Source organism: Didymosphaeria variabile, assembly GCF_027946475.1.
Source record: "Didymosphaeria variabile strain IMI 356815 chromosome Unknown scaffold_5, whole genome shotgun sequence".
In the NCBI taxonomy this organism is placed as follows: domain Eukaryota; kingdom Fungi; phylum Ascomycota; class Dothideomycetes; order Pleosporales; family Didymosphaeriaceae; genus Didymosphaeria; species Didymosphaeria variabile.
The window spans coordinates 1,620,973-1,641,943 of record NW_026611624.1 but is presented as its reverse complement, the minus strand read 5'-3'; the positions used below and the strand labels follow the sequence as shown (position 1 = coordinate 1,641,943).

Here is a 20,971-nt window from a genome sequence, read left to right as displayed (position 1 = left end):
GTAACAAACGCAGGAGCCACGGAGAACTGAAAACAGCAGTAGCGACTCGGGCTACTTGGTCTTAGCGCGAACGTCAGCACTCGGAATCGCGATGAACTCTCCAACAAATCATACCTTGCATGCTGGTCAATATCAATCAATGCAGGAAGCACCGAGCAGTTTGCTTATCCAAGTATGCAACGATTCATCCTCCTCCGGTCACCATACCCTGGGTGGTAGCTGATGGTAAGTGAGAAGTACTGATCTGGATACTTGTGCATTAGTAGGGCACGTTGGCAACAGCATACAAGTAGCAAACTTGAGAGGTGCAAGTCACTTACGATTCGAGCTGTAGGAAGCATAAAAGCGCATGTATGTTTCGATCGGAATCTTGTTTTGGACGCATTAAGAATTACATACGGATGCCGTTGCAACTACACCAACCACTCACGCCTCATCATATGAACATCACTTTTCCCACCCCGCTCAACTCCATCGATAGCCATCCCACACTTTACAAAGCCGGGGCGTTGGGGTCCTCCATACACTGGTCAACACGCATGAGCTGCTTTCCAGTCTTCTTAGCGATCTGAATAAACTGCTGAAGGTAGCCGACAGTGCTGGGGTACAAATAGTGCATGACGACAAGGTTGCCGCCCTTGTTGACATCGCGCTCGAAGGCCTTGAGCTGCTCCTCGGGGGTGTCGGTTTCCGCCCACAACCAGTCCTCGACGTCAACGCTCCACATGGTGACGGTCGGCTTAGCGCCGAGAGTCTGCGCAAGGCGTTGGCGCATACGGGCACCCTCAGTTCCGAAAGGAGGACGGAAATAATTTGTGTGCAGGCCGTTGAACTGCTTAGCGACGGTGTCGATGTCCTCCTTGTACTCCCAGTCGATAGCGGCATAGTCGGGAAGACCCTCCATCTTCGGGTGTGTGTACGAATGCAGAGCAATCTGGTGGCCGGAGGCCTCCATCTCACGGTAGACGTTAGTCAGGTTGGTCGAAGCATCGAGAAGAGGAGCACCGACGGTGAAGAAGGTGACCTTGATGTTCTCCTCCTTGACGATCTTCAGAACCTGCTGAGCGTACTCAGGCGAGCCGTCATCGATGGCGAAAGCAAAGCTGTTGGGCCGTTTACAGGCGAAGACAAGGTCACCAGACTCGAGCTTGTTGGGGATGCTGTGGGTCGAAGGAACCGACGGAACAATCTCGATTGTGGAAAGGACAACTTGGTCAGACTTGTAGAAGCCCTTGATGGCGATACCAACAGCGCGAGTGAGCTCGATGTTGAAGTGATTTATGGGCATGTAGATGTGCCCATCCTTGGCGTAGCGAGATGCCTCGAGAGAGTCCCAAGTCTCGGGGTATGGCGCAATAGATTCGTCGCACTTAGAGTTGTGTTGCTGGAGGGCGACTGTGAAGGCGGTGCTGCCAGAGTATGCGATGTGCAGGTAAGAGCCCTCGTACTTGGTCATGTCCGTGCAGGAAGCGGAGAGTTGGGTATAGAAGGAATAATCGGCGTCGCTAGAGACAATGGTTGCCTTAGACCCGCTCATAGTGACCTTCATACCCTCGTCGTAACCATGCCAGAAACCAAGAGCGTTGCTGTTAGCATTGGCAAACTTGTCGATAACAAGAGCAGCAGCTGTGCCACTGGGCGCAGCAACGGTGGATGACGGGCCAGCAACAGCGCTGGTAGTAGTGATCTTCACCTCTGTACCACTGCTGCCGCAGTAGAAGCCCATGGGTCCGAAGGAAACAGACTGAGTGAAGCCACCGAAAAGAATGGTGGTAAGCTTGCTGGTATCAAGGCCAGAGAACTTGCTGAAAGGAATGGAGTAAAGCTTCTCAGTTCCGTCGAAAGTCCATCCGAGGTCCGCAGTGGTCACGGTGACCTGAACAGCCTTAGTGGGATCGCAGGTGGCCGAGGAGTCGAGCTCAACGGAGAAGCTGGTTCCCTTGGGAGCTTTGATCTTGAGAGAGATTCCACCATAGACGTTCTTAGCATTGACGCAGTCGAACTGGGAGTAGAAGTAGGAGCTGGTATCCTTGGGGTTGATGGTAACGTGGTTGGGTGATGGTGATCCGACAACCAGTGAGGTCATGGAAGCATCGTCCGAGGAGGGTTGCAGCATAGCATTATAGTAGAGGAAAGTTAATCGGGACTGGGACACCCAGTCGTCGATGAGAAGGTTAGAGCATGTTCCAGAAGCAGAAGCAGGAGCGGACGTGGTAAGAGTCGTACGAGTAGACGTCTGAAGAGTGGTGCGAGAGCCAGAAGCGGTGCTAGAGACGGCATCCTTGGAAGCGGAGGCTGAAGTACCCGCACATCCAAATTGAACATTGCTGAGCTGCCATGCCGTGTTGGAAGAGAAGCCATACCAGACGAGACCGCTGATGGCGTCGGCGTTGGCGCCGGAGAACTGGCTCAGAGGAAGTGTGATAGTTTGCGTGTTACCGGTCAAGCCAGTCACGGAAGTGTAGGCAGACTTGTATGCCGTAGCCGAGCATGACGTCTTGCTCTGCAGCTCCAGGTTTAACGAACCTCCCTTTGGCCCCTTGATGGTAAACTGGACAGAGTTGTAGCCGTTTCCAGACGCAGCCTGGCATTGGAAAGTCTCGTAAAAGTAGGCGTTAGCCTTGGGGGTGAAGGACAGGACTCCGCTCGCAGCCGAGATAGCCTTCATGCTGGAGTCGTCGCTCGTCCATTCGCCCAGGCTGTTGGTGTTGCTCGAGTACTTGGAAAAGTTATCGATGGTGAGAGCCGAGCTGCAGGCCGCCGAAACCTCGGTCGCGAAGGCGGCCGCAAGGCCCATTAAGGTAAAACTGCGCATGGTGAAGACTGCTGTAGCGAAAGACTAGGTTAAAGCAAAAGCGAATGTACGGAAGTCAACGGCTTCCAAGAGCAGACTTTCCCGCCCAGGAAGTTGACAGAAAGGGCGACGGTCGAAGCACGAAAAGTCGTAAAGTCTCAAAGTACATGGCGACGCTGCCCTGTACATATACGATATAGCCAAGCTCATCGCGTGCATGAAACGCATCTATTCTGGGCGTGGATAGAAACATGGTGTGGGCGATCAATTTACGACAAGGCTCGATCAGGCTAGCGGCGTCGATGGTGCACAAGCGGACCATGCCCCTGGGCGGAGACTCGCTTGGCGAGCGCAAAGACGCATCGCGAGAACGAGGCCAGCAGCTCATTGGCACGCTTGTAGCTGCAGCCTGTGTTATTGTGTACAGTATTAGGGATGTAGTGCTGGTGGAACCGCAGCTCGCCGTAGAGCGACGTGCGGCCGGCCTGGCGATTTCTGCTGACTCGCTTTGCGACCTCTCGACTGCGCCAGCAAAGTCAAGACGCTGGATACGGAAACAGCTACGCGCCGGTCGACTTGGCTACGTTGAGTACATGGCAGCCTTGATACGGGTGGGTGTGTTGGGCCGGTGACGCTGTATGAAGCCAATGGCTAGACGTCGTGTGCCTGCCCTTACAGCTCGAAAAGAGTACACAGAGGGTGCGACGTAGGACTAGGCCACGGATCATGTTTGGATTGCCACGGCATATCGTACAACCTCCATAGCAAGGACACGAGGCTGCCGGCGTGGTTGTCGAGGTGCCGTAGTGCCAAGTGGTCGGGGAGACATCCGCAGACATCCCGAAAGCGAAAAGCGATGCCTGATGCAAACCTGCGCCGTCCTCCATCTCCCATCGTCCCCGTGCCCGTCTCCCGTCAATATCTTTGTGGAGCCATGCCTGCCGGCTAACACGTCTCCCCCTGCCAAGAGAGCAACAACGAACGCGCCACGACGGCAGGTTTCATCCGATCGGTTCTGGAAACGACGGGAGACAATGGCGCCATGGCGAAATGTTAATCCGAACCCTGCAACCACATCCTATCAACGGCACACCATCAAATGCAGATCACTGCATGTCTTGTCACATCTTTACAGGCTGCGCAGAATAGACTTCTACTGATGCATGAAATTGCCATGGGATGCTGGAAAGAGTGTCCAGCATGCTTCCGGGTTGAACAGACAATATAGACCGATGGTACTCGAAGATCTGGCCCTCCTACTGGACTTGCGATCCGAACGGCTTCTCAAACGTCCAAAGGACCTCCAGGAAACTTGACGCTCCAGCCAGATATGTCCATGAGGCTGTGCGGACAATGTACGGCACAGCATCCGCCTGGACAACGTATCCCGCAGTATCCACCTGGATAATAAAGGATTCGATGTCCCCTTTGAAAGTCGTGATAGCGATATTCTTCCAGCGACTGGTGCCTAAACTCCGGAATGCTGGTAAAAGTCGCAAAATGCAGACCTACCCAGTCGTTCGGGTCTGAATCCTGTTCCATAGGATCGAAATGCTGTTCCTCTTGGACTGTGTGCGCTTGCCGCGCCTTCCTGTCGTTGGAGTCTAGAGTGATATTGGAATCTTTTCGCTCGATGCTGGCGGCGGTGCTTTCGTTGCTATGGTTTGCATGCTGCGCTGCTGTGTTGAGTTTTGCACGCTTGGTGCTTCCATTACCCTGAGTAGCATTGCCATCGTCTCGTCCGTGCTTCTTAGTGGAAGCTTTGGCAGACATGTCCTGTAATGTGGGAGGTCCGGATACCGGTGCGACGACAGCTGCGGCCAACGCAGGGAGAGGAAGGGCAGGTGTATTGAGGGTCTCTGCCACCTCAGCGGGTATCGGCGTGGCTTTCTGCTTCAGTTTCCGATGCTCAACGACCACAGGGAGGCCATCGTCTTCATGTGCCAGCCCACACCGAAGCTTCGGACAAGTGTCCTTCGTCCAGAACTGGCACTTGACCCGCTTGCAACCTCCTGGTATCCCCCCTCGCGATGCATGCCTGGCAAGGATGTCCAGCGTCGCAGGGCCATTTCTTTGTGTAGCATTGAGTACACTTCACAACTCGTGGTTCTTTCTCCTTGTCCGCATTGGAGCGCAAGTCGTAGCTAGACTTCTCCTGCGAGGCCTTCTTTCGACCGATGGCTTGCTCATGACTTGTGAAGGTCTTGGTAGCTCTTGGCCAAGGCGTTGAGCTCGCGATTGAGGTTACGGACCTCCTTGTTCTTCTCGATATTACGGCTCTGCTCTTGCAAGACTGTGGCGATTGCCTGGTGCTTCTCGTTCACAAGCTTGTTGATCTGCGCCTCGGATTCTTGGAGCTTTGGCTTGAGATCGTTGTGGGCACTTTCCCATCGATCTGCGCGGCGACTAATGCTATCACACTTCTTGTGCAGATTATCCTTCTCCAGTTCAAGCGATTTGTTATGCTGGTGGGCATTTTGCAGTTCAATTTTCTTTGCGCTACGCTCCTCGCGCATGTCAGCAATTTCTTTCGAGAGCAGGGCGACTGTTGAGCGAAGTTGCTTCAGCTCAACTTGCTGCTTCTCTTCCCAAGAGCTATATTCTATCAGGAGCATCTTGTGTTCGTCGGCATTCTTGTCCGCGGAAGACTGCGGAGCTGTTGAATTTGATAGTGGTGTTCGCGGACGCTTCGCATGCCCACGGTGGTCCGGCTCCATATCGAAGACACCTGCCTTGCGTTTCTTCGCGGGAACGCTCGGGGACGACGACGCAGACGACGGGGGCATTGTGTGTGTTTGGTGGGCTCGATGGATCTGTGTTGGAGATCGAGGGCGTGGTCTATGGGTGGTTGGTGGTTTTAAGTTGAAGTTCAGGGTGTGGAATTGCGGGAAAAGCGGCCGTGGACGAAGGCGCGTCAAGTGAAATATCGCATGCGCGTGAGACCTTGAATTACGTGACCACGCCCACACCGTCTCGTCGTGCCAAGCTCAGTCTCTCTTGAGATTGACATTTGACGCTGGGTCTCGCTGAACCTCACGATTTATAAAAGCTTCCCCCACCCTCATACTGCCCACGCCCACTGCAACCGCCACATAACGCGTTGTCTACCACCACTCCAGCCTTGACCCAATAGTAAGTATGTGTCTCCAGCACAATCGACGGTGCACAATTTTTGCCGCTGTATACGATACCGCCCAGCTTCCACCACTCTTCCTGCACCTTTTACCTATATTCTACCGCAAATCAACTAATCAGAGACAGCCTCGAATTGATTCATCTGTAAGAGCTACTCGTTACCGCACGAGAGTGACGCTATTTGTGCATGCCGCTCAGATCTCCTTACTAGTCACGTCGCTTTCGTTCTTTTATACGTATCCACTGATCGCAATTAGTTCGGCGCACTTCAACCTCGATCCGGAAGCCTCTCACACGACCGGTACTCTTATCAGAACCCAGGTACCGTACCGAAGCCATTTTCGTGGTCGCACACCCAAGACACGCGAACATACTCAACCTGGTGAGCTCCATTACCACCTCGCCCAACATGCCGCTGCCACCGCCGATTCGCCTATTGAACACCGGTTACGTTGAACCACCCCACGACCAGCGAATTCAAGACGTGCTGATCAAGGATTACAATTGCGAGGATCCGGCTGATGGCGAGCCCCTTATCTCATCAGAGACGATTGCCCAAGAGGAGCGAGCTTCGAAAGCTCAGGCTGAAGATATGGAGATGGTGGACGCAGGCGAAGATGCCAACAGGCTGAAGCCCATGGACGGTGTGAAGCCGAAAAGCGCAGGTGGTCGGAAGAAGGTTGCGCTCTCTAGCGCCGCCAATTGCTCGACAACTACCCGCAAGCAACCTGGTAAGACATCGCGCATGTCTCTCCGTGTCGATTCGGCCTCGCTTCAAGATGGTGGTCGCATTGGCGACGCAATCTACGGCCTTCTTAACATCGAGATGGATTCAAGCCGCTCGCTTTTAGATCGTGAGGATCCTCGAGACATACCCTCACTTTTCCGGCGGCACGATCGATATTATGGATGCGATGCTCGTGAGGAGCAGCCTGGCCTGAGCAGCCGCCATGATGAACATGCGGAAGACAATGGTGACCATCTCCCGGTCGTGTTGGAAGGCTATGGCGAAGACACCGGTGTTACGCCTCTCGAGGTCGCGGACGACTCCAACATGTTCCAGAGCGGATACATGTACCACGGCGAGGTGCAAGATGATGAATCGGGTGAACCCAGCGAACCCTACCATGCTGGTGTGGACTATCATTCCCATGCTGCCTTGCTTGGCGACTCCAACCGGACGCCGGCGGAGAGGAGGGAACGGGCTGAGGTTGCGGCCGAGATGGACACGCTCAAGGAACGTGCTCGACAGCACCGTCTTCAACGTGCTCGCGAAAGGCAGCATCTTGAGGACCGTGGCCGCGCTCAGCTCCGACAGATGGAGGTACAAGCAGTTCAGCAGAACTTCGCACGCCACGCTCAACTCCGTGCTCTAGGTCAGACCCAGACTCCTGGTACATTCCAAGGCCAAGCGCAGACTGAAGTCGGAGATCATGAGCCATTGGAGATGCAAGCTTCCCGCCACGCTGACCTTGAGTCTCGCGATCAAGCCGCCAACCAGGATTCTCCTCACTGTGTAGGCCAGTCTGGTCATCTTCGCGGCCCGTTTCACCCGCAAGCCTATCAAGGCGTCTTGTCTTCTGACAGTCAGCCCTCAACCCAGAGCTTTACATCGGGGCCTTTCGCCACTCCCGGCACCGCTGGTGTCCTGCCTGTCCGAGAAGAGACTGGCACCAAGCGCAAGTTCCAGGACAAGGAGAAGAATCCCGCGTTCAAGGGCAGCCAGTCCAAGAAGCTGAAAGTTTCCGGCATGCCTGGCTCTTCTTTCGCGAAGCAAAACAACCATCGCAAGGATCGCGGAGGCATGGGCGGTGATGTCTCTATCTAGGGTCCGATTCCGTCCTAGATCGAACTGGTGAAGGCACGTTGCCGAAATTTTTGGTGGAACCGTTTTTCACGACAATCCCGATCTTGTCGGTGCATGGTTTTCAAACAGTGTTCCAGAGCAACTCTTTACAACGCAAGCTATGCCACTTGAAGCGAATCGCACCATAGTCACATTCGAGAGACTTGATAACGTGTATCGATCGTAGTGATTTTGCCTTTCAAGGCTTTAGTGTCGTTAACAAGGTTTTCGGGGCCTTTTACGAGACCTCTAAGGCATCTCTGTGCGTTCTGGTAATAGGTACGATTGCAACTTGTATTATAGATGGTGCTGGACCTGACCAGGCGTTGGTAAATAAAAATCACGTAGTCACATAAGTGCTCAACTCGACCTTGTACTGCTGTATGATATTCGCAGTAGTTCTAGCCAATCTGCTGGGAACTCATATCTGCTTCATGAAGCAATTTGCGGACAATGTCCACGACGCTTAGTAATCGATGGTTGTGCCTTATATCACCCTTTGCACTACGGTGCTGTACGGCCAATAAATATGCCTCAAGGCCCGGCTACACCGATTCCAACGCGCCCTACTGGTCCCTCTTCTTTACCAAATAGATTTTTATCTTATTCCTTAGCGAAACGACCATTACTACCAAAACACCTCGACAAAGGATTCTCGAGCAGCCACACAATGCGTCCAAGATGACAGTATCCACTTCACGCTTCTTCCTCGAGCATTCGCATGCTGCGACATACTTGATGAAAAATGAGGGTGCAAAGACTTGACATTTTCTTGCAAAGATGGCGAACGGAGGTATAGACTACCAGTGTTTGTTCACATTCTAGGCTTGAAAGACAGCGGTCTTTGTCAATGATATCCTTGGGTCCTAGCATGCCACGGCATTAATGCTAGAACTTCCAAGAATCCATGGCACGTCTGGGCATTCCAGAGGAGAGCCCAGACGGAGTGGGAGTCTACGAGCTTCTCGTAACCTGCTCATCCAACCAAAGAGCATCTGTCCAAGCTACCGACTTGCAGTTTTTCCCGTCTAGCGGGTGCTTGTGATTGTGACAGATAAATGCCGTTCGTGATGGACCAATGTGACGACGCAGCGTATGATCTCGTCGTTTTGCGTACGTGATGCGATTGCTTCAAGGCAATGGCGGTACACCGACGATCTGACTACGCGAGCAGTTAGAGAAGGAAGTTTCTATGCTCACCCAATCGGCGGGCTAAGCTAGCAACAACGCTCCTAATGAGTTTAGCTGTTAGGCAAATCGGACTTGGCAGTCAATTCTGCACTCTATTGTGAGGTGGTGAGTTTATGCCTTCGTGAAAAAGTGAACAAGCTCGACAGAGAGGAAAGGTTATGGGAAGCAGGAGTGGGCGTCTTTATACGGGCGCGTGATGTTTGCCAAGGCGCTAAGCTGCCCGCCTTCCACTTTTCCAAGCACAGGGCACTTGCACTTGCACCTCCACCTCCACCAAACAGGAATGGACGGCCGTGCACTCAATTTAGTGTCTTGGCGCTTGTATCTATTCTCCAGGGCTTCAATCTCTCCACGCGGACTTCACGCCAACCCGACATTCTAAATCGGGTTTTTGTGTTTCAATCTTTTTTTTCTTCAGCATCAAGGCGTGGACCTTCACGGGACACACCGCACCCTCTTCCGCAAGGAGAAGCGAGGGTTCGACCTTTGCAGTCGCAACTGGACGCAGAAAAAACGGAGCGTTGTTGATAGCCGGACAGAAGTTCGGTGACCCAGCTTCCTTCTCTAGCTCTTCCTGCACACAGGTCGTTCGCTGTGCGTCATATGCCTTTGAGCATTTGCGCAACGCACAACAAGCGACGAGACTGACGTTCATCGTCAAATTTGCAGATCCTGACCAAGCGCTAATCGTTTGTCACAACAAGCTTCGGCTTGGACAGACGTCGTTTTGGCTGGAGGGCGGTAGCGCCCAGAAGAGGATACGAGAAGCTCGATGACTCCTCACTCCGTCTAGACTACGTAGTTGTCTAGACGTGCTACGGACCTCGATGATTCTAGCGTTAATGCTTTCGGCATGCTTGAACTCAAGGATATCGTCTAAGAAGACCTAGGATACTTTTGCGGATGATACGGACAATACCTGGTATCACAAACCTCCGTTCGCGGCTGTTCAACGTCTGTGTAAAGAGCTAGGTCTTCATCATACCCCCACCCTTTCATTGAGCAGACTGGGGCACGTGGACTCTCGAAGAAGATATCGGCTCCGGGGCATGCGGATATATATGTCGTAGGCATTGGTTATATAATATCGTGGGTGCTGTCGGTGTTGTGCAAAGGTATCAATACACAATTTCCCTAGTAACTCAGTATCCGGGTGACACGTGCAGCCTACTATCGATGAGCTGCATTCCAAAATTAATAGACATTTTCTACGCTCCAAAGTACTCACTAAGTACAAAAGGTCGCAGCCAATATTGCTTTCTTTGCAACAAGCAAGTACTTCGTGACCCTTCCTCAACCCAGCATTCTCCGCCTTCCCATCCCTCTCTCCTCACCCTCACCTCCATAATAGGATGATTCAGCTTCCGTTGCACACACCGTGATTACTGATGTTTGCTTGTCTCTCCACGCATCCTACACCGACGTTGCTTTTGAGGTCCCCGCTTATCCCTTTCCCAGCCTAGCGCTCAATGCTATGACAAATGCATCATCCATCCTACTGTCCCCTCATCACTGCATATACACAATCTCTTCAACTCCGTCCTCTTTTGTGTGTCCATCTGATAAGCCCTCAGATCCCCAATTCGACGAGTTCTTACCATGGCCGGTGCATCCGAGTAAGTCCTACATGAGTGAGTTTGGTCAATGGATCAAGGTAATAAATGATAGTTTGACGAAACTCGCGCAACAACTCGCTTCTGAAGGCCCTCATAAGGTGGAGGCGACACCACGCAGAGTGCGCGCATTGTTTTGCGGTGAATATGTACTTGATACGACAAACGCGTATCACGTGTGGGAGCATCCGTATTATCCACAGTACGATCCCTTCACTCCTTTGCTAAATCGCCATGTCATTGCGTTCCCCTCTGAGTCTAAGGATCTGGTGTAAGATCCGAGACATCACAAGCCCTATCCACCATCCCTACCACCCCACTCTACCTAATTACCTAATGCAATCCCAGATTCTACGTCCCCATATCTGCCATAACCCCGTCCGCGAATCTTACCAAGAACGGTTCCGTGTCTGGCACAGGCGACAAAGTTCACTTTGGCACTCTCTCTGTGACCAACAAGACCACAGACACCAAGAAGAGCACCGACCGCGTCCTGATCTTCAACACCAAAGAGCTGAAAGACCTCGTAAAGGTCGAATTTCCTGTGCTGGACCAATGGTTTGAAGAAGATGTTCCAATATACCAGCATCCCAAGGACCCGTATAAGAGGGTTGATATCTTGAACTCGACGAGAAATGTGAAAGTGGAGCTGGTAAGTACATAACCAGCTGTGGAAGCCACAGATTTCTGCGCTTCATCGGTGTCTTCGTGCTGCGGATTAGTTCCATTGGCCTTCTCTGCAAGACCATTACCCAGAATTGCATGTGATCAAATGAGATGGTGGTTTGGTAGTTTATGCGCATCGGGACTCTGTAACTACCGTCCAACCACCCCAACTAACGATTGATAGGACGGCGTCAAGCTGGCGGAGAGCAGCAATCCCCTCTTCCTGCTCGAAACAACCCTCCGTACGCGGTACTACCTCCCACCGACCTCCGTCAACTGGGAAGTTTTAAGCAAGAGCGACACGGTACAGACCCATCTCTTCTCTGTATCTTTCGGGCTACTGCAAACTCCTACCTCTTCCCAAGATCCACTGCCTTGACTCACACTGACTTGTACGCCTTGCAGATCACATACTGTCCTTACAAAGGGCGCGCAAACTACTACAACGTTACAGTCAAGGGGAAAGAGTACAAGGACCTGGTGTGGTACTATCAGTATCCGACAGCGGAAAGTGCGGCGATTGTGGGGCATATGTGCTTTTACAATGAGAAGGTTGACATCTGGATCGACGGAGTGCAAGAGGAGCGATAGGCAGAGACACAGGTCGCTGCGTAATGAGGTGATGGGAGATGCTAGTGGACGCCAACGTAGTATGTAGCATTGATGGAGTAGCATGCTTATATATACACAGGACCGAGCGATAATAGCTCGGAGAAGACTACCGCATCCCATACTCATCGAGCCCTATTCCCCTTGCGATCTTCTTCCCCAGCGCCTTTTTTAGAAATTGCTCCCGCGCCAGAGCTCGGGTTTGCTGTGCCATGGTCGTTAGCTTCTTCTCACACCGTAGAATCGAAAGGGATTCACATACCTTGACAAAAACATCCGCCCCCACTCTACCTCTATCCAACGCCCGCCCAAGCACAAACAGAGCCTCGCTTATTCCCCTTTCCTCCGCCGCTACCGCGTATAGCTGCCCGCCCACCATCGTCGGCGCAACAAGCACGTCGTCGACATCAGGAGCCTTTCTCCTCCGCGCATCCTCCATCACCCTGTCCGCTTCCCGCATGGCATCGCGTAGGATCTGCTCGTTGGAGGCGAGCGTGGCATCAAGTTGCTGTAGCTGGTCAAGCTCGGACTGCAGGCGCGTATAAGCGTTTTGGAGGGCGGCTTGTTGCGCTTGCAGAGGCGTGATAGCGGCATTGTTCTGGGAGACGGTTTGCCGAATCTGCGCGGTAAGACTTGAGGAGAGTGCGTGGAGGAGGGCGTCTTTTTCTGGGTTGGGAGGTACAGGTGGTACGTGGAGAGGCTGTTGGGGTCCTTTCTGCGACGGAAGAGTGACTTCTAGGGAGTCTATGTCCATTAGATTTGGCGGGGGTGCTGGAGGTTGAGGTGGTGGTGGTGGTGGCTGTTGGTATTGCGGATATTGCTGGGGCGGATAGTGCTGAGGAGGACCTTGCTGGTATGGCGGTTGGACTGGTGGAGCTCCATACTGTTGTCCTTGTTGTAGTGGACGCTGTTGGTATTGCTGCGACCGTGAGTAACTGGAAGATTGGGGCTGTTGCGGCGCTTGATGCTGATATGGTCTACTCGCTGATCGCTGATCTTCTGGGGTCATGGGACTCACTGGACTCCCTATTTCATAGGATTGCGGAGGATAGTTTTGCGATTGCACGTGTGGACGATGTGGCTTCGCCACTGGTGTTGCTGGGCTCATATCATAGCTCGTTTGTCGCGCTGCATAATGGACCGGTCCCGATTGCTGCCAGCTAGGCTCGCCAGCATAATTATTACTTGGTGGCTGCTTATGTTGACTCTGGTGTTGTGGTGCTTGCTGCGAAGGATGCGGAGGTAGCGGCGGTGGCTGCGAGTATCGATCATGCTGTGACTGTGGTTGAGGGGTCGGCCTGCCTTGCTCATACGGCTTGGGTGGTTTCGGTGGAGGTGCTGGAGCGCTTGATGAAGGCCCTGGCGAAGGTGAAGCGCCCTGTACTGATCTCCTCCAGTCTGCTGGCGGAGGAGGTACAGGCGGAGGAGCCTGCGCAGCAGGGGCGTTATAATGCGGCTGCTGTACTTTCGAGCGAACAGGCGGTTCTTTTGCGAATACGCCCTTCAATACCGCTAGGAAGTCGTATAGAGTACTTTTCTGATTACGTATCAGCTTCTGATTGTCCTACAGCCTGCCGTGTAAACGCAAGCGCAGCGGCCCACGATGTACTCACATCCCAGTACTTCCCCCACTGCGCAAGATATGGATGGTATACCCTGCCATCGCCGCTGACATGCTGCCCAGGCCTAACGAGCATATTCTGCGACGGCGTCACATATACTATCGGCGGTTCTCGAGGGTAGGCGTGCGGCACCCATATTGCGATCGGAAAGCCGAACGTCTGGCCGCGAAACAGCACGGGCAGTGTTCCGCTGAGCTGCAAAAGCAGCGCGGGAGCTCCATTTTCGTACGCTAATACGGTCAATATACGTCTGGAATTTGCGGGGGTAGGTGCGGTGCAGGGGAGCTGGGCGCATACTGTAGACCTCGGTGCGTGGGGACAGCGATGGGTAGTTGGAGAGCGTCTCCGCGACGTCGTGGTACGTGCGATTCACGTCTGCATATTCCTGCGAGGTGTGCGTCAGCAGGTGGACATAAAGCTTGCATGGGCTCGTTACGCTGGGCAGAACGCTGTATAGCCAGTTGAGCACCTTCTCTGGCACTCCGGCCATGCTGTGATGAGGTTCGAGTGTACGGCGGGGGAGCTACGACCAGGATGGGTGTTCAGCAGAACCGTATCATCAATATGGCACCTTGGCACCGCAAGTCAAGCGCGACGATTTTGTAAGGTTCGTACTTTTTGATTTGGAAAGTCTCATTCGCATTGATTTGGAAGAAACACGGTCTAGATAATGTTCTAGTACAACGCGGGTGACCAAAACACGGTTCACAGGTGCAAGCAGCCAGATTGTACTTCGAATGAATTATAGGTTTTAATCGCTCAATGCAGTCCTAAAGCAGAGCCAGATAGTATAGTACAGCGAATGCTAGTCGTTGTCGTCGTAAACGCCGCAGCGAGCGTGGTAGCCTGAATTATGCACCAAGCCATGAACATCTCCTATGTTGTACAGTTTGCCGGGTATATCTCGCATCGATCTTAATGTTGACTCCACTCGATCGTGTTGAGGTCAACACCTTCTTGCACCAACTCCCAAAGCGGGCTGAGCTCTCGGAGGAACGTTACGCGTTCCCTCACTGCATTAAGCACGTAGTCAATCTCTGCTTCGGTAGTGAATCGCCCGATACCAAATCGAATACTGCTGTGTGCGCTTTCGTCGCTGCTGCCAAGTGCTCGGAGGACGTAGCTGGGTTCGAGGGAGGCGGACGTGCAGGCGCTGCCAGATGAGAGGGCGATATCCTTGAGGGCCATCAAGAGCGATTCGCCCTCGACGTAGGCAAATGAAACATTCACGCATCCTGGATAGTGCCGTTCGCGATCACCGTTGAGGGTGGTGTGCTCCAAAGCAAGTAAACCTTCAAGGAGGCGATTGGAAAGGGCGGTGATGCGCTTGGAATCATACTATGTGTGGTCAGCTACCAGGCCAAGAACTTTAATGTTGGAAAGAACGCAGGTAATGATCAAAACTCATAACCCCTGCACATGTGTCAACATGGCGTGTCGGTGTCACCCAACTTCTGAAAGCCATGCATGTATAGTGCTAATAATCATCGGAACACAAACGCGAAACAAAGCGGACAAACGGCTATTACATACCTCCATTTCTTGTTTGGCAAGGCGCGCGGCCTCGCCGATGCCGACACTCAAAAAGGGTGCCAGAGTACCACTACGCAGACCACGCTCCTGACCACCACCGCTGATGATGGGGTCAAGGCGGACCCTCGGTCGCCGTCGGACATAGCATGCGCCAATTCCCTTGGGACCGTACAGTTTGTGGCCGGATATCGACATGAGGTCTACGTTCATCTTATTGACGTCGAGCGGAATCTTGCCAACGGCCTGGGCAGCATCGGTGTGGAAGTAAACCTTCTTGGAGCGGCACAGCCTTCCGATCTCTTCTACAGGCTGGACAACACCAATCTCGTTGTTGACAGTCATGATGCTGACCAGTGCGGTCTCGGGCCGTATCGCCGCTTCGAGTTGAGCCATGTCGATGAGACCATTGCTCTGTACCGGGAGGTACGTAATCTGGTAGCCCTCATCTTGCAAGTGTCGGCAGCTGTCCAATACACACTTGTGTTCGGTCTGGCAGGTAATGATATGGTTCTTCTTTCCTCCGCGCTTAAAGAAGCGTGCTACACCCTTGATGGACATGTTGTTGCTTTCGGTGGCGCCGCTCGTAAAGATGATCTCCTTGGAATCTGCGCCGATGAGGTTGGCGATGTGCTCGCGGGCTTGCTCAACGGCTTTGTCGGTTTCCCAGCCGTAGGCGTGGGTGCGCGAATGTGGGTTGCCATATAAACCGGTCATGAACGGCAGCATAGCATCGAGCACGCGCGGGTCCATGGGCGTAGTAGCCTGAGCGTCAAGGTAGATGGGTCTGGATCCCTCGTCCATGATGGTGGCCTGCTTCAGAATTCCTACAGCGAATTAGTATACGTCACATACAGCAGCTGGCGGGGAAGAAGCTACCTGCTGCGGGACTCATCATGGCATCCGCGCTCATGCCGGTGGTGGGCATGGTGGCATCCTCTGGGCTCTGGCCTGTCTGGTTCAGGAAGGCCTTCTGGTCGGCCTTGATGGCCGTGTCGACATTGACGGTGGCATTTGACGGCTTCGTCTCGGATACATAGGTTCGCCGCCCGATGGCGTTGGCGGTGGCAGCGCGGGCAGAGAAGCGGGGGAAGGTGGAAGAGGGATAGCGGCGGGAAGCAATGCGGAGGGCCTGCCTCGCAGCGGAGGGAGCGATGTGCGACATTTGGATGGATGATGGGGCGACACTCGACAGATCAGACGGGGTCGCCGCACAAGCTTTTGTTCTCCTCGACGGGCAGCTGCCATTGACTAAGCGAAAGCGACGAGCCGCGGCTGCACCGATAACGCCGACCTCTGCACCACCGTGAGCGCCTCGCCGACTGGTGCGGGCCCGGACGGCGCTCGGAAGCGTCGGCCCAGCTGCACACAATGCTGAGCTCTTGCACTGTCTGCGCGGCGCGCTGTGAAGGCAGCCAGACGGTCCTCGTCGCGCATTCCGTGTATCCGCATTGGCGCCGTGCGCATTCTCCCAGAAAGTCAAAGCCAGCACTAGCGCGTGCCACACAGCACAGCCACTCACAGCCCGGAGCGTACGTCACTGCCGAAGCAGCAAGAAGACCTTCAAAGAGGGCCCGGGCCACGTCCGTAAACGCCTCTGCTGCCCCATACACTGTGTCCCGCTTTGCTACTGCCTCCCTGCTCCCTGCAACCACACCTCTGCATCCCGAACTCGCGCATCCGCACATTTATTCTCAGCAGAACCACCAAAGTCGAGACCAATGAGCTGGAAGGGTCTCACTAAGAGCGTCACTCGGGTAGGCGCTGGCTCCGCGACCATGATGCGCGCCCAAGATGGCTGACAGTTCTGCGTAGGCGCCGCAGACGTTCAAGCAACGCTTCAATATCGTGCGTCCTCCTGTCGACCATTCCGCGCGGGTTTCAAGCTTTTGCGCCGGCTTCCGAGATCGCGGGGCACCAAGCTAACCAAGGCCACTTGCAGGGCGAGATCACAAAGGACGCTGTCTACTTAGATGCCGAGCGACGTTTTGAGGAGCTGGAGAAGGAGACCAAAAAGCTTCATGAAGAATCTAAGAAGTGCGCTATCTGTGCTCGATTTCCGTGGGTGTGCTAACGTCTTTGCAGGTACTTCCAAGCCATAAATGGTTCGTATGCTCGCATCTCACTTACCGCTAGCATGGCTTAACGTCGCATAGGCATGCTCACCCACCAGATCGAGTTCTCCAAAGCCATCGCCGAAATATATAAGCCCATATCGGGGCGTATGTCCGACCCCGACTCGTTTCACGATGAAGGAAACCAGGCAGGCATCCAAGCATGTGAAGAATACGAGGGCATTGTTGGGGAACTGCAGGAAACGCTGAAACCGGAGCTGGAAATGATCGAAACGCGCGTCATCAAGCCTGCGGACCAATTATTAGAGATTATCAAGGCAGTACGGAAAGTGGCTTTGAAGCGCGATCACAAACAGCTCGACTACGACCGCCACCGAGCGGCGCTCAAGAAGCTCGAAGAAAAGAAGGACAAGACACTCAAGGACGAGAAGGCAATGTACCGTGCCGAGGCGGACGTCGAGCAAGCTACGCAGGATTACAACTACTTCAACGATCTTTTGAAGGACGAGCTACCAAAGCTTTTCAAACTGGAACGGGAATTCATTCAACCACTTTTCCAGTCTTTCTATTACATGCAGCTCAACGTATTCTACACCCTCCACGAGCGCATGCAAAATATCGACATCGGCTATTTCGACCTCACTCTCGACATCGAAGCCGCATACGAGAAGAAGCGCGGTGACGTACAAGCGCAAGCAGAAGCGATTTCCATGGTCAAATTCAAGACGACCGGCGGCCGCAAACCGGGCCAGGGGTCAAAGTATGCTTCGAAAGCGCTGGAAGCCAAATCAGAACGAAGATCCACGATCTCAGACGGAACGGACACGCCGCCTCCACCCTATAGTCCTACGCCAGGAGCCGGCGCGATCGCAAGTCCGCCGGGATCCGCAACAAGTTGGGGATCGGCCGCTAAATCCAAGGGCGCAGCACCACCCCCACCGAAACCCAAACCATCGAGGCTCAGCGGCGTGCCGGCCGCGAGGACCTGCACTGCGCTCTACGACTATGAGGCGCAGGCCGAGGGCGACCTTTCATTTATCACAGGCGATGTTATCGAGCTTATTACGTGGACGGAGAATGCAAATGAGTGGTGGATTGGCAAAGTCCGAGGCAAGCAGGGACAGTTTCCAGGTATGCATACATATCATTGCAGAAAGGGGATCACGAGCTAATACTACGATAGGTAATTACGTTCAATTCAATCCGTAAACAGACGCAAGACAAGAAATACATATAGATTCTGGCTTTTGGTGGCAATTCTTCGTTTCAGCGGGGAAGGGGACGGTTCTTGTTGTGTAGCATGATTGAGCTCCGAACGCGTGAGCAAGTAGACGCGTATCTTGTATTCAAAGCCAAATATTGAGATCTATACTTATCCAACGCATCAGATCCTATACCACGCAAATCGCTCGAACCATCTTGAACAGACGCAGCACAGTGTCCAGCAGTACAAGTTCTTTGAGATCGCGATTGGAATTTTCTTTCTTTCTTGGGCGTTGTAATACTCATTGAGATTCTTCTGGAGGTTTTGAAGATAATTTGTGACAAGAGGGAAGCTGCCAGGTGGTGCTATGGTGATTCTTGCTCAAATTGTTCGGTGAAACCTGGTGCTGAATGTGGCACAGTCAACTTCGAGAACATATATACGGGATGACTTTGTCCTAAGATCCACAATCTTCTGAAGGGCTCTTGTAGGGCATCCTTTCCTATTCAAGCAGGCGGCCGCGTCCTATGGGTAACATGGCTGCATCGTTGGTCAATTATGTTCATAGGTGGCTGTGGCTTTGTCAGCTACCACGTCGTCTGCTATCTCGTATGCTCAGAGTCGTACCCCTAAGTCTCCGTTCTAAGTCGTTCTACAACTCGCAGCAAGAATTATGTCGCTAGCGTTACGTGCCACTCTCGCGACATCGCCGACGTCTCCAGGACTCAAACATTGCCCCAGCAAAGCAGACTCAGTCATCGTGCGCGCTGCGTCCCCATTTGTAATTAGGGGTTATTTACACACGAGGACCACCACGTGTCTATGATTAGCATCAGGGTGCTGCTGTCACTGGCGAAGCATTTACCAGAAAAGCACGCTTTCGTCTACGCGGCTCCATCAACCATCGCCGAGGCAGTACTCCAAGGGAAGTATCAAGGAGACGGGTGGATTGGTATCTCGCAGAGAACGGGTGGGTCGAGAAATCTAGAAATACGAACTGAAATATTCGAACACCGAATCAAAAGTCGTCTGCACGACACACAATAGCAGACGTACGGGAGCTTTCCTGGATATCCGTTTGCAAAAGGGCACCCAGCCACGGCTCTTTGTTAGATCGCGGCAGAGTGAACTCGCCCATGTTCTGGAAACCCACCTGCTCGTAGTACCTGAATCCAGCGATCCATCAGCATTGCGTTTTTCGTTTGCAAGTAATAAAAAATACGAATCTGATCAGCGGGCCTCCATTTCCAGCCCAGCCATCCAGATACAATACTTTTCTGCCTTTGCTCCTACCGTGACATCGCAAACTGTCAATCAAAGGTCCACCAGCTTCGCGACTCAAGTCTTTGGCGCGACTATCCGTGATCATGACTTCGATATATACGATGTCGTCTAGGTCAACATCATCCACATGCGGGAATATATCAGGTGCGAGGTACGAAGGTATCCAGTTCTCGCGGTTGAACGCAAAGGGCATGGATACAAGACACTGACTAGCCTCAGAAACACGGTGATGCAGATGCATCATCCTCTACTTCTCTTTCGAATTTAAGCTGTGCAAGCCATCGGTAGCTTCTGTAGGATGACTATGTGTTGCTTCTCGGATCTGGACCAATGTGTCATCGGTTCAACCAGGTCGCTGTGAGAAGGATATAAAACCGAATTGCGCTTCGCCTCCGATAGATTGGAGATACGGGAGTGCTGCATCGAAGGTAGAAATGATGAAAGTAGAGTCGGATTCTACGAGCCCCGCGGTTCTGGCAGAGAAGGGAGCTGAAGAGGGCATCATTGGCTTCATCGTTGGTGGTACGGAAAGCAGAATTCTAGGTGGCTGCCCTGCGATGTTGATGGGATGATTAGCGTTGGAGCCACGTACACCAAGGGAGATGTAAGATTGCTAGGGACGGGTTTCCGGGTTTCCAAAGCTGTTAATGTGAGCTCGGAAACGACGTGTGAGGGACCAATCATCCTTAGCCTGTACGCTTTCACTCATTTGTGTTTCTGCGTCTTATCGTGCTGCATGCGTGATTGCTTTAGACTTGATTGATGGTTCGTACCGAACGATATGTACATCGCCCGCTTTTCCAAGAAGAACACCGTAACGTCGGTACATCAGCGCATTTTGAATATTCTTCCAAGCACTAGATTAAACTAAACCAGTTACTGGGAATGGCGTCCAGCGACTGGTAACACTTGGAACCGGGAGAAGTAAGCCTGCGGATCTTGGACTAAAGGAATCTCCAGTCATGACTACTCGGCCTACTTCACGCGATCAGTGGTGTCTCACAAACGGTTTAGCAACCCTTCCCGGACTTTCGCCGGGAGACGTTACTGTGCTGCAGGAGCAGATTGAATGCGGCTTCACTACATTGTTGTTCCTTTAGTTCAGGTAGATTGCAAGAACGTTTCTTTCCACTTGATAACTTTACAGTTATCAGGTGCCGTTAGGACAAACAGCTATAAAGAGCCATTGTCAAGGCTATTATCAGCCCTACTTACTATTACCTATTTTAGACGCTGCTGTTTGCCTGCATCAGGGTTCCGAGACCTGGAAACACGTCGTTTCCAGCACGCAACAGTATGATGTCGACTGCTAGGGATCGTATGCCCGCCATTACATACGACAGGATAAGTCTCTCCGGATGACGAATCTTGATCAGTGTCTCTGGATGCTCGATAATTTTTC

The 20,971-nt window shown here is 52.9% G+C and overlaps 7 protein-coding genes across 7 annotated transcripts; 3 read left to right on the top strand and 4 right to left on the bottom strand.

Annotated features, from left to right (window-relative positions):
* Positions 1-493: 493 nt before the first annotated feature.
* On the bottom strand, positions 494-2,815 carry N0V89_007011 (uncharacterized protein; the record flags this gene model as incomplete). Its single annotated transcript, XM_056215777.1, has 1 exon — positions 494-2,815. The coding sequence occupies one exon, from the start codon at positions 2,813-2,815 to the stop codon at positions 494-496; it is 2,322 nt and encodes a 773-aa protein (XP_056070024.1).
* Positions 2,816-4,050: 1,235 nt separating this feature from the next.
* Positions 4,051-5,580, bottom strand: N0V89_007010 (uncharacterized protein; the record flags this gene model as incomplete). The annotated part of the gene is made up of 3 exons (XM_056215776.1): positions 4,051-4,220; positions 4,303-4,886; positions 4,988-5,580. The coding sequence occupies 3 exons, from the start codon at positions 5,578-5,580 to the stop codon at positions 4,051-4,053; spliced, it is 1,347 nt and encodes a 448-aa protein (XP_056070023.1).
* Positions 5,581-6,338: 758 nt separating this feature from the next.
* N0V89_007009 (uncharacterized protein) lies at positions 6,339-7,757 on the top strand (the record flags this gene model as incomplete). The annotated part of the gene is made up of 1 exon (XM_056215775.1): positions 6,339-7,757. One exon carries the CDS (start codon positions 6,339-6,341, stop codon positions 7,755-7,757), a length of 1,419 nt encoding a protein of 472 aa, XP_056070022.1.
* A 2,808-nt stretch (positions 7,758-10,565) lies between these two features.
* On the top strand, positions 10,566-11,836 carry N0V89_007008 (uncharacterized protein; the record flags this gene model as incomplete). The annotated part of the gene is made up of 4 exons (XM_056215774.1): positions 10,566-10,582; positions 10,928-11,231; positions 11,430-11,549; positions 11,651-11,836. The coding sequence occupies 4 exons, from the start codon at positions 10,566-10,568 to the stop codon at positions 11,834-11,836; spliced, it is 627 nt and encodes a 208-aa protein (XP_056070021.1).
* Positions 11,837-11,963: 127 nt separating this feature from the next.
* STP22 (Suppressor protein stp22 of temperature-sensitive alpha-factor receptor and arginine permease) lies at positions 11,964-13,966 on the bottom strand (the record flags this gene model as incomplete). The annotated part of the gene is made up of 2 exons (XM_056215773.1): positions 11,964-13,366; positions 13,774-13,966. The coding sequence occupies 2 exons, from the start codon at positions 13,964-13,966 to the stop codon at positions 11,964-11,966; spliced, it is 1,596 nt and encodes a 531-aa protein (XP_056070020.1).
* A 425-nt stretch (positions 13,967-14,391) lies between these two features.
* NFS1 (cysteine desulfurase) lies at positions 14,392-16,171 on the bottom strand (the record flags this gene model as incomplete). Its single annotated transcript, XM_056215772.1, has 3 exons — positions 14,392-14,814; positions 15,010-15,833; positions 15,886-16,171. The coding sequence occupies 3 exons, from the start codon at positions 16,169-16,171 to the stop codon at positions 14,392-14,394; spliced, it is 1,533 nt and encodes a 510-aa protein (XP_056070019.1).
* A 556-nt stretch (positions 16,172-16,727) lies between these two features.
* On the top strand, positions 16,728-18,253 carry hob1 (BAR adaptor protein Hob1; the record flags this gene model as incomplete). Its single annotated transcript, XM_056215771.1, has 5 exons — positions 16,728-16,763; positions 16,822-16,854; positions 16,949-17,043; positions 17,092-17,111; positions 17,163-18,253. 5 exons carry the CDS (start codon positions 16,728-16,730, stop codon positions 18,251-18,253), a joined length of 1,275 nt encoding a protein of 424 aa, XP_056070018.1.
* Positions 18,254-20,971: the final 2,718 nt, after the last annotated feature.